The 16484-nt window shown below is 40.7% G+C and overlaps 1 protein-coding gene across 8 annotated transcripts in view; it reads right to left on the bottom strand.

Moving 5' to 3' along the window:
• Positions 1-16484, bottom strand: part of HERC3 (HECT and RLD domain containing E3 ubiquitin protein ligase 3) — a 124253-nt gene that overhangs the window by 26054 nt on the left and 81715 nt on the right. For 6 of the 8 annotated variants that reach the window (XM_026509737.4, XM_044388088.3, XM_057309500.1 and 3 more), the window contains 9 exons: positions 15601-15764; positions 15357-15470; positions 9161-9184; positions 8976-9065; positions 7720-7890; positions 5663-5806; positions 4582-4748; positions 2025-2091; positions 1470-1552 (listed from right to left, as the gene is read on the bottom strand). In XM_026509737.4, coding sequence (XP_026365522.1) covers positions 1470-1552; positions 2025-2091; positions 4582-4748; positions 5663-5806; positions 7720-7890; positions 8976-9065; positions 9161-9184; positions 15357-15470; positions 15601-15764 — 1024 coding nt within the window. The remainder of the gene's footprint in view (positions 1-1469; positions 1553-2024; positions 2092-4581; positions 4749-5662; positions 5807-7719; positions 7891-8975; positions 9066-9160; positions 9185-15356; positions 15471-15600; positions 15765-16484) is intronic. The other 2 variants (XM_026509740.4, XM_048211921.2) reach the window with 1 other exon arrangement.

Below are 16484 nucleotides of genomic sequence, written 5' to 3'. Positions count from 1 at the left end.
CAGCAAGGCCCACCAACCAGTACCCATACCCCACACATACCCGCTCACTGTTCTATCCCTGAAGTAACAACTAAGATCCAGCCATCACTTTTTACTGTGGTCTTTGTCTCTACTTTCTGTTACCCAATAGGTAGGTAGGTTTTGCAACCTAGCTCTACGCCGTACCGGACCTCCCAGGTGTCTGTACCCAAGCCGGTATCTCCGAACTCTTCAGATTCAACCACCCAATCTCGTCTATTTCACCTCTGAAATACGGTTGTACCTGAGAACAGCTTACATCCTCAAGAGACTGTTATATTTCAGTATTCCTGAACACCTTCTCTCTCAACTATTCCGTCAATTCAATTGTTGAGCCAGAGAAATATCTACTGAATCAGGAGAGACCGTGAGCGTGATAGGGAAGGAGACACAGAGACAGGAAGAGAGAAAAACTCAGATCCAGAAAGAGAGAGGAAAAAAAACAGAGACCAAAAGTGCTCTAAGAGAAATACTTTTATAAAGATCTGAAAGAGTTATAAGTCCCCACAACTGCCTCAAGTGCAGACGACACCACAAATGGCCGAGGCCTACACTGGACCACTGTCCAACCCAGTGCACCAAACACACAGAGCTCACCACAGTATAAAGACATTCTCAATGTTCCCTTCCTTGGGCCACAGGCCTAGCCCATTGTTAGCTCCTACAAAACAATGCACACGTTATCCTGTCTGAAACGTGAGGCAAAAGCTCAGACATCCTTTGAAAACTAAAGGCAGATACGTATACATGATAAAGCCATCTTCAAAACTAAAAAAGAAATCTTCTGGGCCAAAAGATCCACTCTATGATCTGCCATAAACTTCCCAATTCTAAAAACATTATCAGGCTACAGGGACTTTATAAGCCTGTCCTTATGTGAAAAAATAAATAGATCATTTGCTGTGAACAAAGTACCAATATTATGCAGATAAAGAAAGGACAGTACATTTAGCTCCAAGGTTTCTTTTTTTTTTTTTTTTTTCCTCTCCAAGATTTTCTTGTTGAGTCTTGATTGAAACACCTACTTGACACAAGACTAACCTCTATATTAGGTTCCTAGAATCAAGGTAATTTCATCATCTGAGACCATTTTTGTTGGGCGCTACCTTTCCCCAAAGCTGAGCCTCCCCAGATAGTCTGGAAGGTTTACATAACAAAGAAGGTTACTGAATATTCCATTAGACCTCACAGTCTTCTAGTTGCCTTTAAAAATGTGCAAGGATGCAAGAAGAGGTCTGTCCGTTTTTCTAGATCTACAACAGTTACCTCCTGAATCTAGGCCTGGTGCTTCCTCTAATACTAAAAATTAATTAAAAACTGCAAATTCTTGCTCTGTCACCCTTGTCTCCTCTGCAGAAGGGATTAAGATTTAACTTCAATCTTGGTCTTAAAAGTAAAAGTGCAGAGAAATAAAGTAGCAACATCCGCAAGGGTCTGAGGTCGGGACTAACCTGTTATCCTTGCGCACAGTTACTTTGTCTCCCCCGGGTATCAGCTTCTTCTGTTCAATCACTCCGTAGCTTTCTCGACAAATCTACATTTAAGGAGGAAAAAAGAGATGCTTCAATTCTGTCTACCACTTCTCTTTCTAGAATCCAAATGACTGAGAGAAGCTTCAGGAACTTATTACACAGAAAATTCTTGAGAAAAGAAAACCTGATTCAGAAAACATCAGCACCTTAAAAGATATCCTGTGTTTTAAGACATGCAATTGTCAATAAATGCAATCAAAGAGAAAACTCTGAACTCTAGAAATCTATGTATCAAGGGTAAAGAGGCCTCATGTTTCGGTAATTTTAAGTTCAGATAAATCAGATAAATCATTCACTCATTTATTCAACATATTTACTTAACTCCTTTAACAACCAAGACACTATAACTAAAATTTGTTCAGAGAAGACCCTAAATTTATTCTTTGATTTGGAAAACAACTATACGCTCATTACGACTTGTGAGCATGATAAAAGGGAATGCCACAATCAGAAGCAAACTGTGGAAATCCTTACCGTGAAATTGAGGCAGAAAGTCTCCTCGATATCTTCCCCAGGGTAATCTAACAGCTCTTGAAGACTCCTAATCATAGAACAGAGAAAGGAAAAGAGGCAAGTTAGACATTGTAACAGTGTTTCTACCTCAGTCATGTAGCCAGAATCCTTGCAAGGAAAAACTAAAAGAAGATTCTAGGATAAACATAAATTCAGACTGACAGAAAATTGTGTTTATACCTTAAAAAGAAATATGGTAGGGGCACCGGGGTGGCTCAGTCAGTTAAGCATCCAACTGTTGGTTTCGGCTCAGGTCCTGATCTGAGGGTCATGAGATCAAGCCCATACCAGGCTCCACACTCAGCACAGTCTGCTTGTCCCTCTCCTTCTGCTCCTCCCCCTACTCTCTCCACCCCCACTCTAAAATAAATACATAAAATCTTCAAAAAAAAGAAAAGAAAAGAAATATGGCAGTAGACCTGTAAGACATTCATTAATTATTCTCTTTTCCCATTAACAAGTCTTACTAGATTTATTGAGAATTTCAGATAGATTTATATCTGACACACTTGTGTTCCTTTAACTGTGGTATTGCTTGGAATTCAAAATATAAGGACACGGTACTACAGTGGCCCAAAAGAATGTCTTCACCCACATGTTTAATCCTTCCATCATAAGAAAGCCACCAAGTGGGGCGCCTGGGTAGCTCAGTTATTGGGCGTCTGCCTTCGGCTCAGGGCGTGATCCCAGAGTCCTGGGATCGGGCCCCACATCAGGCTCCTCTGCTGGGAGCCTGCTTCTTCCTCTCCCACTCCCCCTGCTTGTGTTCCCTCTCTCGCTGGCTGTCTCTCTCTCTGTCAAATAAATAAAACCTTAAAAAAAAAAAAAAAAAGAAAGAAAGAAAGAAAGAAAGCCACAAAGTCACCTCATCCACTTAGGAATCTTACTTGGCTTACTTGTTAATGCGAGGGGTTCTGTATGGTAAAGACACTCTATTAACTGCCATACTAAGAATACAAACACGTACTCTTAAAACAAGAATATGTTTATACCAACAATAGTCATATCCTAGCTCTCAAGACAATACATTCTGAGAACCAGACCTCATTCACACTTTCTTCTTTAGTGAATTCCGAGTCCAGTTCCATCAAGAGTGGCCCAGAAAGAAAATTCTTAGTGTGGAATTTAAATCCACTACCAGTTAATCACCCAAAATCATTACTTCAAATATATCCTCAGCCAGGCTGACAAAGTGAATTGCACACACTTCAACCACTCTCTAGCCTTCTTCAGTTACCCAAAAATTACCCTGCTAGGGTCTCCTCTGTTTTTCAATACTCCTTCTAAATGTTCCCTCCTCTGTGTCCCCACCCCTCCCACCCTTTATGGTTTTCTCAGTATTGGTGTCCTACACAGGTGGTGTGGCAGTCTCACTTCCAGAGGGGACATTAGAAATGAACCTTTCTCTATCTCCATCTTGAAATTGGTACTCTTTCTCCATAAAAAGGGCTGTTCCTTCCTGTTGAAGCCAAAAGGATCATACTGTTTACAGAAATCCAAGGATATGGTGTTTTTTTATATATCTGATCTCATGGCAAAAAAACTCAGAATTAAAGGGGTTTTAAGAGCCAGAAACAGAATAACATAAAATATGGCTCCACTACTCTGGAAAACAGTCTGGCAGTTCCTCAAAAGACTAAACACAGAGCTACCATATGGCCCCAGCAATCCCACTCCTAGGTATACACCCAAGAGGAATGAAAACTTACATCCACACAAAAACTTGTACAAGAACGTCCAGGGTAGCATTATCCATGACAGCCAAAAAGTGGGCACAACACCAGTTTCCATCAACTCTCAACTAATGAATGGATGAACAGGATGTCATACATATCCATTCAATGGACTATTATTCGGCGACAAAAATAAATTCAATACCGACACGTGTTTCAACACGATGAACCCTGAAAACACGTTGCGTCAAAGCAGCCGGTCACGAAGGACCGCGTAGTGTATGATTCCATTGATATGAACTATTCAGACTAGGCAAGTCTACACAGACAGAAAGTAGCTTCGTTATCGTCTAGGGCTTGGGGGATGAGGAGACAGGATGACAACTAAGGAGTACCAGGTTTCTTTACCGGGCAATAAAAATATGCTAAAATTGTGGTGACGGCTACACAACTCTGAATATACTGAAGTCACCGAATCGTGTACTTCAAGTAGGTGGACTGTACGGCATGTGAATCATATCTCAATCAAAAATTTTTTAAACGCTCCCTTTTTAGTACTTTCTCCCTCTACATTTCTGGACAAGTCTCCACTCTTTATTTTTGTTCAGGATAAGGAAGGGTGAGGTTATTTGGCACCCTGGGCAACCATGACCTCCCTTCTCCGTCGCCCCCGCGGCCCTAGGCAATGCCTCGAGAGAGGAGCGGTGTACCTGCATCTTGACAGCCTAGCCATATGGTCTGACACACTCAAGCTTGTCCATGCGGTACTTTCAACCTTTAATCCCCGTGCCACGGGCAGCCAGAGCAGCTCCCCACCCCGGGCTGCCCGTCTTTCAGCTTTGTACCTTCCTTCAGTGGGAGACAGCTCCTTCAGGTCCTCCAAGCCAGGCTTCACGTTCAGTAACTTCTTGTAGAGAGCCAGCGGGAAGTGCAGATCCACCACAGTGGAGTTGTAGATGGCTAGTCCACAGGTTATGCCAATCAAGTGAAACCAGTTGTGCTCTACAAAACACTTTTCAGTATGTATGCAAATGTGTTAAAAAAAAAAAAAAAGGAATGCACTGCTTGCAGCCCTCAAAACACTGCCATTTACCTCAGAATGTGTTCAGTATAAAAGAATAAAGACCTCATTAATACTGAGTTACCTTCTGAAGCAGAGAAACACCCTGCAACATCACCAAAACCTGCAACCTAGACGAAGTTAAGCATTTACAGCTCATCTAGCAACACGGAGAAGAGCATATCATCTCCTAGAGCGACGCTGCCCCACAGGACTTTCTGCAACGATGGGAAGTTCTATTCTATGCTGTGCCATCCCCCAGCCACGAGCTACACCTGCTGAGCACCTGAAATGTGGCTAGCACAACTTCGGAAAATAAATCTTGAATATTATTTAATTTTAACTGACTAAAATTTAAATTTAGTCATGTGGCTAATGGCTACTTTTTTAGAACAGTGCAGATCTAGGGAGAAAACTCCAATAGAAAAAAGAACTAAATTATAGTCTGGTTAAAATTAGATGCCATTTAAAGCTTAGCTCTCCTACTGAATTTTCAAAAATAACGTGTGTGCCTGTATTTGTGTAAGTATTCACACACATACCACCCTTAGTATTAAAGTAAGACGTACTTGACTATCGCTTTCCACGTGTCATAAAGCTCATTTATCACACTGTGTTTTTTTCTCTCTTCAAAGAAAAACAAAATCTGGACCTTACCTACTAGAAAGGGAAATGGGCCTGATGGGTGACAAAATGCATGAGATCTGGGCAACAAGTGAAAAATGAAGACTAGATACATTATTTAGACTGTTTAAATTATCTCTGTCATGCTCCCCTTTGTAAAGTCAGAAGTCAGGGGATTGGTCCGACCACAAAAAGAAAGTCTAATGCAATCCGTCTGTTTAACTGCAATATCACTAACTTACCGTATCTGAAAACCACAAGAGATTTGAATCCTGATAGTAGGTAAACATTCCGTAGATAGGATTCAAAAGTTCTTTTAACAGTAAAAGAAAGAACTCCTTTGTGACACCACCAGCATCCACTGCTTCTTCGCCATCAAAGATTACCTTAAAATCATGAAAGTAAAATTAATACTTCAGGGAAATCTTTGATGTTTCATCTTTTTTTAGCAAACTCTTTCCAAAGTCAGGACAAGGGAAGAAATACATAACAGAGAAAATACACTGATGCAATGAAAACTGCAAGGTGTATGTGCTATTAACAAGGCACTTACAGACACACAAGATTTCTACTAGGTACTCCAAGGGATACAAAGAAGTCAGAAGTTTACCATATGTCCATGAAAAGTTTACCATCTATCTGGGGCAGTAAGGCAAACATAAAATAATCAACTGGAGAATATATTTTTTCTTTTTTTTTTTTTTTAAGATTTTATTTATTTGAGAGAGAGAAAGAGAGGGCATGAGCAAGGGGAAGGGCATGAGCAGGGGAAAAGCAGAAGGAGAGGGAGAGGCAGACTCCTCACTGAGCAGGGAACCTGATGAGGGGCTCGATCCCAGGACCCCAGGATCATGACCTGAGCCAAAGGCAGATGCTTAACTAACTGAGCCACCCAGGCGCCCCTGTATTTTATTTTCAAAGAGTCAAATATATTGAGAGGTAAATGTTCTGGCACATAGAGAAAAGCAATGATTAAACTGAGTAAAGGAACACTTTGTGGAAGAAATCTCTCTCAGCAGGGCTCTTGAAGGAGATGATGCATATCGAAGGAAGGAGGGCATTCTAAGGAGGCACAGACTTGGGTTCTGTGAGGGGCTATAACCAGATCTATATAGGGCATCCTGGATCCATAAGGGTCATCACAATAACAGCTACAGCAAACCAACAAATGAGATTTATTGCGAGTTTGTTACATGCCAGCATCTAAACGCTATTAACCTAATCAGAACAGCCTCATGCGTAGGGATTGCTATTATCATCCCCATTTTACAGGCCAGTGCTCAGACACAGAGCTAAAAGTAGCATTTGAAAAAGCGTATCCTTGTGGGTGAGTTCCAGGTTGCTGACAGCAGGACAGAGGCAACGGTGGGGACAGACACTAGAACTTTGATTGCACAGATGCCACAGAAGACTTAACTCAGATGTGCTATGAGGCAACAAGTGTCTCATCTGAATTACTGATTGAAAACAGGGGGCAAAGGGAGGCCCCCCTCTCTTTGCAATTTCAAAAATCTAACCCAGAAGTTCCAGGGAGAACTCCCAGGCCGACTGAGGAGACTGATGCCACTCATGGGATGTTCTGGAAAGGGTGACAATAGCATGGAGACCATCAGGTCCTTGCCTACACTACCTTTTGGAAATTAGAGTTTACAACAGGAATGGCAACAGAGATCTGGAAATCATCTGAAGGGAAAGATAAAGGGTTTAAAAAACAACTTCAGATAATTCATTAAACATTAATTGAATACCTACTAGGTACCAACCATTGTGCTAAACCCTGGGAATACAATAAGTAGTAACACAAACATGCATAGTCTATGAGGAGAGAAAAAATTTTAATTCAGTAATTTCAGGGTACCAAGAGTGCCTATCACGACAGGTCAACAGCTTCCCAGACAATTTCACTACCTTTCCACTCTACTTTTTTCCTTCTTTCTCTTCAATATTGGACAACCAAAGGCTTCCTAGACGCTGACTGGATAGTCTCATCTAGCTGAAGCTTCAGTTTTGCTCTTGCTTGCTTGTTTCTGGGACAGCTGGAGCAGGTGCACCCAAGACAGTGGACAAAGAAAGCCCTATAATCCCTCGAGTAATCCACTGGCATTCTTATCTGAAGTTATGCTGAGATGTTCTGTTTGATGATTTGACAGAAGGAGGTGATTAAATTCTTGTAAAATGAATGAAAGAAATCATGAATGGCTGCACTCCACAATTTTAACAATAAGACCTCTGCTGTTTCATCAACACCGTTTAAAGAAAACCCTGGAAGATATTTAGAGGAATAAAATGAAGGGCTCACTTTGAGAGGCTTTTTCAAATCAATATCAGAATGAATGCTCAGCTCTCTTAGGGCATCTCCAACAAGATTGTTCCTGCGAACGTGAAGGACCAAGAAGGGGCTTCTGGCCAGCAGAGGCTCCAAGGTGAGAAGCATGAAGACATTCTGCAGGTTAGCTCCATTGACCGCCACCTGGAACAGCACACCCAAGAACACAATTACACACAGTGCATCTGGGAGTGGGGATGGGACAGCGGCCAGCTGTGCCTGTGGACCTGCGACGAGTGGGAGCAGGCTGACTGCATCTCTGTTTTGTTCTTTCCGATTTTTCCCTTTAACTTTTCCAGAATTTTCTAAGTTACTCATAAAACACACAAATCTTTCTCATCTGAACCAAAAGAAATTAAATGAAACAGTTTATGAACCACAGGACCCATAACCAGTTCCATGAAAATGACTGAGACCAGCTAATGAAAACTGAAGTAATCATCAGAGTAGAAGAAACATGATGGAGAATTAAACAGCTTTCATTCTTTCTCTGGAATGCCTTTAAGCTGACAATATCACGGATAGGTCACTATGAAAGCAGACACATGTGTACAGATACATGCAGAGAGCAAGAGACGGACAGACGGAGAGAGAGAGAGATGAACGAAGGAACAGACCTACCGACAATAAGAACTGGCAGATTTGGATTATTAACTCACAAATGTCTTTGTAAGCTTATCCAAACCAATTATATTTTATAATAAAAGTGTGTATTTAAAATAAATTTAAACAAATCTCTGTAACTTCAGTTTTTATTCAATAAAGAGTTACCAAGCTCCATTTAATTATTGCCCTATCTCTACCAGGGCAGCAAACAATGGCCCGCAGACCAAAGCCAGCCTGTTGCCTGTTTTGGTACAGCTCTTGAAATAACAATGTTTATTTCATTTTTAAATGACGGGAAAAAATGGGAAAAAAAAAAGAATATTTCACATGTGAAAATTATATAAAATTCAAATTTCAGTGTACAGAAAATTGTACTGGAAAAATGCCATGCTCATTCATCTGCTTATCGTCTATCACTGCTTTCCATGTTACAACACAAAATAGTTGAATAGTGGAGACAGAGCATGGCCCACAAAGACTAAAATATTTACTATATGGCCCTTTATGAAAATGCTTGCCAACCCCAGATCCAGGTAAACATACATTCGTGTTTATGTGTTATAGTCAACATAAAATTGCTGAAAAAAACTTATAATAGTTCTAAAAAGTTATGATGGCCTCACCTGCATCTGTAGTTCAGCATCGGTCTGTAACATTTTGGTCTTGGCTTGGGCATCAAAGATGAAAGGGTAGGAACAAAGTGTGACGGTATCCTAGAATAAAACATATTATTGGCAATATTACAGTGTTCCACAGAGAATACTGCTGGAAAAATATATAAGTAAATGAAAAATGGATCATCATTTACCTGTATTATAGATGGTCTAGCCTTCTGTATAAAGAAAATAAAAAGTCTCTTACTTGGATTGCAAAACCTGAACTTTCTACCCCCTGTAAATATAAAATATACATAACAGAACATATAACCGATCTGACTATTTGCCCATGCAGAGAGTGAACACCATCTGAATGGCTGACTGGATTTTTGATGGAACAGACCAGATGTTCTGATGGGTACAGACTGAGAAAAAAATATAAAAACAATTATAAAAAAATTTAAAGGACCTTTAAAGACCATCTCACTGGCTCCATAATTTACAGCATTAATACAATGCTCTTTTATAAGAAATCTAATTGCAAAACAGGAGCTTTACAACCTTGACTTCAGATATTAATTTTGTTGGGTAAAATGGATGATGCAGACTGCATATTATTTATTGTCATGTTACATCTCCTTCTTACACACACCACACACACACACACACACAAATTGTTATGATTAGGAGAAAACAAATATTTAGAAAGCTGTCCCTGACTCAGCACTTAGACTAGTGTTTGGCCTATAGAAGATATTCCATCAATATGTGAATAAATCTAAATAAAATCTTGAGGATGGGAATAACAATAAATAACAACAATCACAAATGAAACATATCTACAAGGTTTGTTACCATTTCATTTACCAAGAAAAAAATTTTCTTTTTCATTTATAATGATTTTTTATTATAAAATTTTTTTTCTGAAAGTTGTTCGGTTATGTAACAAACATTTATACTGATTTAACATAAACAAAAACATCAACAATACACATTCTGTTGATCTGCAGCAGTATTTCTCAAACAGAAAACTGCAGAACTTATTCTCAGAGATCTAAGAGTGCCCTATGAATTTTTAAACATTCTGTGGGTTCTTTAAAATGATATCTTAAACAAAATTAATGAAAATGCAATCTGAACAATCTCCTTATTATGATTTTCATTTTTTTAATGATTGCACTGGTCACGTTATATATGCTTAATTGTCCAAGGGTAATGAAAAAGAAGAAAAACAATCTTCCTCTGTAAGTGAGGCATTTGCGCCCAGGAAAAGGCCGGAATAGTCTCGGCCGGCCCGCTGCCTGAAGGAAGGTTTAATAGCTTCTGAAAAGAGAACAGAGCTGAGTCATCCCAGGGCCAACAGGCCGGGGGAACTCAGGCACCCCACGCCCGACAGCAGGCAGTTCCTCTCCCCAGTGCAATGGGTTTCAGAAAGATGTTTTTGCTGTCACATTTAATCATAAGGCTAATCTATATTTTATTGATTTTAAAGTTTTGTCTGCATTTAATTTGTAGGTTTGGTTTGGTTCTATAATTGTTTAAGGCTACTGAATAAGAAGTGTATCGCTACCTCCTTTTGTGTTTGTGTATATTTCGATGCAATCATTTAATAGCAATTTTCATTAAAATCCATCCTGTTAATCCTTTGGAATTAGGTTCCTTTAGAGATTCTGGAACATTTCCCTAGACTAAGAAACCCTAACTGGAGAGATGATTCCAGTCCAGTGAGACAAGGTATGGAATCATGCATATATAATCCAGGCTCATTTGGCTCATTCTCATACCTACATATCTAATTATTTGGAATTTAGGAATTGAAATCACTAAGGAAAAAAAAAAAAAAGCCCACATTACCATAAAACAGCACTTCACAAAGTGATCTTCTAGTACCTGAAAAAGTTAGGAGCGTCCTAGGGAAGTGGGTTTACAAGCGTTTACAAGCGATGGCAATATTCAGAACTAAGCATTATTTGCTTATTCTCAAGGAACAAGGAAGATCTTTAATGCGTGTTGGTCTATAAAGCAAGATAAAGTTTCGAACACTTCAAATGTAAAAGTGACTGGGAGAGAAGTGACAGAGTGACCACAAGAACAGTTGCGGGCATTATAGCATTACAGCGTACCGAGTATTCTTAAATACTGGTATTTCTGTTAGGACAGTATAGTTATTTCAGACATCAGTCAGCAGGTCTGTCTGGAGGTCCCGGCTCTCTCCAGGCTCACTGAAGTTCTGGGACCATCCTGCTGCCCTCTTGCTGCCAGCCCCACCACAAGCCAGCCCAGGCCTCCTCCAACTTCTACCTCCTCAGTCCTACTCCCTCCCATTGCCCCTCACCTGACCCCTTCACCCCTGCAAGAGCCTAGCTTTGGAAGTAGGCTGATGTCTCTTCTGCAGAAGGAGAGGAGTTAAATGGGGGGCAAGGTCACCATGCTCTCAGGTCGGGGGGGGTTGGCTGCCAAGAAATCTAGAACTGCCTCAGTTATGAACCAGAGTCAAGGCCAGAGAGTTGATGGTCCATAAGACCCTCCTCCCTCCAGGGGAGGACCACAGTGCCAGCTCTAAAGAAGGCAAAGGAAGGAAGGTTATTCAGTCAAAAGAAGGAACAGACCCATATGAAGGTCTAATTTAAAAAAAATTTTTTTTAAAGATTTACCCATTTATTCTAGAGAGACAGAGAGAGAGAGCATGTGCCAGAGGGGGGGGAAAGGAGAGAGAATCCCAAGCAGACTCCCTGCTGAGCGCGGAGCCAGCCACAGGGCTTGAACTCATGACCCCAAGATCATGACCTGAGCCAAAATCAAGAGCCAGCCACCTAACTGCCTGAGCCACCCCGGCATCCCTATGAAGGTTTATTTATACATAGAAAGTCTATAATTTTTTATAAGTCAATGGGTTTTTGTATTTGAAATATAATCATCTAATTTCACTGATTTTTATTCTGCAAATGCTAAATATTTTACAAATATTATTAGCACTGGCATTTCTGTATTACACGAAATAAATGCTCAAACAGCAGTGTTATGATTTTGCTCTCTGGCTGCTCTCCCTAATGTAGGAGGACGAGCGTGAACTGGTAAGATATGCAATCCTCTCAGGGAGGAGGCTGCTTGTCCTGGGCCGTCCACTCCCCCAAAATCAGTCTAACAAACATAAAACTATCAAAGTACTGGTGATGGATCATATTTCAAGTGTTCTTGCTTGAAATGGGGTTAGACTGTGACCTTATTTCATTTCTGAAAGTGTATTAAACAGAAACACAGAATAAGTACATGGTACAGTAGTGGGCAATTGGGAACATCCTTTTCTTCTTTTTTTAATTCCAAGTCCGCATTTCCTAAGCGTAGCTGTGTCTGGGGACAGGAGGTACTGTACAAACCTGCAGCATGAGGAGAAGACACAGCTAACTGTGCCTCAGGGGCTGCCACCCGGTGTTCCTGCACCCACCACAGACTACCCACCACAGACAAGTCTGGCTTCCCAGCATCACTGCATGCTGAGGCAAAACAGTGGCCTTGTCTCACCCGTGCACAACACGGCACCTGGAGCCGAACCACTGTCCCCACGTGACACATACAGCAAGATGTCAAGTCGCTTTGAGTGTTTACTTCAGACGCATTTACTTTGTCACTGACTTTCTCCCTTGCGCTGCCCTCTATGGGAATCCACGGAGCCACTCATTCTATGTGCTCTTTGGTTTCCAAGTATAGAAGATGGCAGTTTATTAACTGAAAGAAACAAAGCACTACCACCTCTTCTTTAAAATGAGCGAAAATCAGGGCGCCTGGACGGCTCAGTCGGTTAAGTCTCAGGGTCCTGAAATGGAGCCCCACATCAGGCTCCGCACTCAGCACGGAGTCCGCTTGTCCCTCTCCCTCTGCTCCTTCCTCTGCTCTCTCTCTCTCCCCAGAATTAATAAATTAAAACAAATCTTTAAAATGAGCAAAAATCAGCCACTCTAGAAATGTTCCTTCTGTGCTCCACAGCCCTTTACATACAAGGGTTACACAAGCTTTGTCATGCTTTTTCACTGCTGCCTCTGCACTGAACACCCCACGGAGGCAGCCACCATGTCACAGGTCTCCATCCCCAGTGACCAGCAGGCTCATGACACACATTATGTGCCCCAGAGCTGCCTACTGAAAACTAGTTAGTGAAGGCTTATTATATGCCACACACTGAGTAGTCTGCCAAGTAAAGACTTTCCGTGCTTTCTCCCATCTACTTCTCATAATACTGTCATAATACTCATTTACAAATAAGGACACCAGGACTATAGATATTAAGTAACTTGCCTAAGGCCACATAGGTAGTAGGCCACCACTGAGATCTGAACCCAGTTCTTTTTGACTAGAGTGTGTGCTCTGAACTATATGCTAGACTGCCTTGGCTACTACCACGCTAAAACATTTGACGTGCAAAGCCACACGCACACACGCACACACATGCACGCACACAGGAATATTATTCAGCCATAAAAAAAAAAAAGGCGGCAATCTTTCCATTTGCAACAACATGAACCTGAAGGGCACTATGCCAAGTGAAATGAGCCAAAAAGAGAAAGACAAACACTCTATGGTATCACTTCCATGTGAAATCTAAAAGAAAGCCGAAGTTGCTCACTTGAGTACCGCCATTCACAGACCGCAATCATGATAAACTACATCTCTAACACCAGCAACTTCTTTCTCAGTGGCAAAAAGAATTAGGATTCATTAAAGAAGTATTTTATTCAGCATCTAGTCACAGAAAGGGTAGATTCAAAGTCAGAAGAATTGCTTTTATGAAGCTAACTAAATTGCTTAAATAATTGGAAAAATTATTTAACTTCTGTGGGCCTCCAATTCCTCACCTAGAAACAAAACAGCCTAAACAATTCATAAAGCTAACTTCAGCTCTTAACATTTTATTATCCCAGGACTAGTTACTCATGAGCTGATAAAACAGAAAAGCTTCTTTTTCCAATTTCTAAATTAGCAGGTGAAAGCAGAGTTCATTGCTAGCTTGCATGTTAAATTTTCCATGTAAACCCATTTAGAAGACTTGAACCCATCTTTATTGAAGAGTATTTTGTTTTTTCGAGATTACCATAAAGCTTATTAAAAACACGTAACTGGGTGATGGACACCGGGGAAGGTATGTGTTGTAATGAGCACTGGGTATTATATAAGACTGATGAATCACAGACCTCTAACTCTGAGACAAATAACACATTATCTGTTAATTAATTGAATTTAAATTTTAAAAAAACCATTATTACATCTAGCACTGATCATCTACTATTTGACAAAAGCAAATAACCTTCTAAGTTAAATAAACCTATCTACACCCCTTGCTATTAGAGACTGCTACTGACCTCCAAGAACGTTACAGGGAAAATACTGCCTCAATGTTGGTGATAAATCTGTTACACTGGCAAGGACTCACATCGAATGTACGTGCCGCACGTGACTTCACTAAATACACGAACCAAATCAGCATTCTGTTTTCTGACATAACTCAAATTGACACATACTCCACAGAGGGGAGGTCCTAAAAACTCCTGCAGAGATAGCACTTCTTGCCAAGTCATGGTGGCAGGCAGGAGTCCGAATCCCCTTGGATGGGCTATCTAACATACGGTGACAGCTAGGTCAGGGAGAGGTGACATCGTCACACCCATAACCCCAAATCAGAGGTGGCCTATAGGGTTCAGGTGCCAACATAAGAAACTGAAGTAAGCTAGCTATTAGAAGATGGTAATTAGCCAATGATCCTTTCCTTGATGTCAAAATCAAGTGGCAGTGGGCACTGTGGCACACAGAAGCCTCGTCTAAAGAGACACTATTGAACTCCAGCCAATCGGCACCATCTGGGAGGACAGGTTATGTTGCCAGATATTCCAAGTTTCAAGAAAAGCTAAAAATTCATTTTATGTATCTTGCCCTTTTTTGTGGTAAAAGACACGTAACATAAAGTTTGCCATCTTTACCATTTTTAGGTGTACAATTCAGTAGTGTTAACTGTATTTACATTATTATACGGCAGATCTCCAGAACTTTTTCATCTTGCAAAACTGAAGTTCTGTAACTACTAAACAACTCCCCCTTTCCCTTCCCTCAGGCCCCAGCAACCACTACTCTACCTTCTGCTTCTGCAACTGTGACTACTTTAGATACCTTGATTTTTAAAATGTTGGCAACTAATTAAGATTTGCACCATTCTGGCTGACTACCCATTTATGACTCCTTACTGACCATTATGATTTCTCAGAGCACTTCCAAGTTCCAAGAATGCAAAGCCAGCCAAAACATTGTGACATTAACACCGAAGTCAAGGATAAATGTGGGGCTCAGATGTGCTCTTCTTGTCCTTATTTGTACTCTGAGAAAAGAATAAATCTTTAAGATCTGCTTTACGTGAATTCTTACCATGCCTGCTTGATGCAAGAACCACATGAGGTAGTCTTCCTGAATGTCCACAAGATTGGAAATCTCAGGAATGTAAAATGTATCATATTCCACATGCTTCACTTTGAGATTTACCTGATGAAGAACAAAATAAGGAAAATTAAAACCAAGACAAGTGAAAAAGGGCTTCCCATGGACAACCTCAGTAGGACATTTGAGCCTACCATCTATTCACCCCTCTCCCCACTGGCTCCTCTCTGCTCACCTTATATAACTTCTCCAGGAGCTTGAGAGCTGCTGTCACATAATTGTTAAACAGTACAGGAATTAAGAATGTCTTTCTTCCTCTCAGTAGATAAACGACTGCACCTTTATAGAGGTTTACGAGCTTCATGAAATATTTTGGGCATACCTGAGACCACCAGTTATCTTTAGAAAGAAAGAAAAGATATATTTCAACATGTATCCCTGATCAAGTATTTATGTCTTCTGCCTACCAGCTAAAAACTGCTCCGGCTAGAAAATGAACATTAGTCTAAAATACAGTTTCCCAAAACTGACTTGAAAAAGAATCCATTAAAGCATTTCTGGAGAGAGCGGGAGCTGCACAAGAACCCCTAGAGCTTTTTTTGTAATGCTCGATCTGATTTTTTTTCCTCCAAGACTCATTCAGAAAGCTAAGCTAAAAGGTCAATTCCAAAGGTCCGTAAGGACAAGACGCCAAGGCACCTGCTGTGGGCAGGAGCATTCAGACATCCTCATCCTTACTGCCCCTGCCTCAGTCCCCACCTACTTCCTGAACCAGGGATGCAAAGGACCACAGGCCCCTGAAAACAGCACCAGTATGGCAACCAGGCCTTCCCTTCAAGAGGCAGCATTAGTTGAAAACTACTATTTCTGTTTCTCCCCAAACTATGCTTTCTCATAACCAGACAAGAAGGCTATAGCATTGGTTTCTACATTGTCAGAAGTAAATTCAGCCATACTGAAATAAAGTACGAAATGATATGATGTCTATGATTTTTAAAAAATATTTCAGCAAAAATAAAAAGGTGCTGGTAGGGGGAACATAGAAAACTGAAAGGGCAAAATATCGATAATCATGAATCTTTGTGTGAATGGGTACCTGTAGTGTTTTCTGTACTTTGG

Source organism: Ursus arctos, unplaced genomic scaffold, assembly GCF_023065955.2.
Source record: "Ursus arctos isolate Adak ecotype North America unplaced genomic scaffold, UrsArc2.0 scaffold_9, whole genome shotgun sequence".
Taxonomy (NCBI): domain Eukaryota; kingdom Metazoa; phylum Chordata; class Mammalia; order Carnivora; family Ursidae; genus Ursus; species Ursus arctos.
The sequence above is the reverse complement of the archived record's forward strand: the minus strand, read 5'-3'. Positions and strand labels throughout refer to the sequence as shown.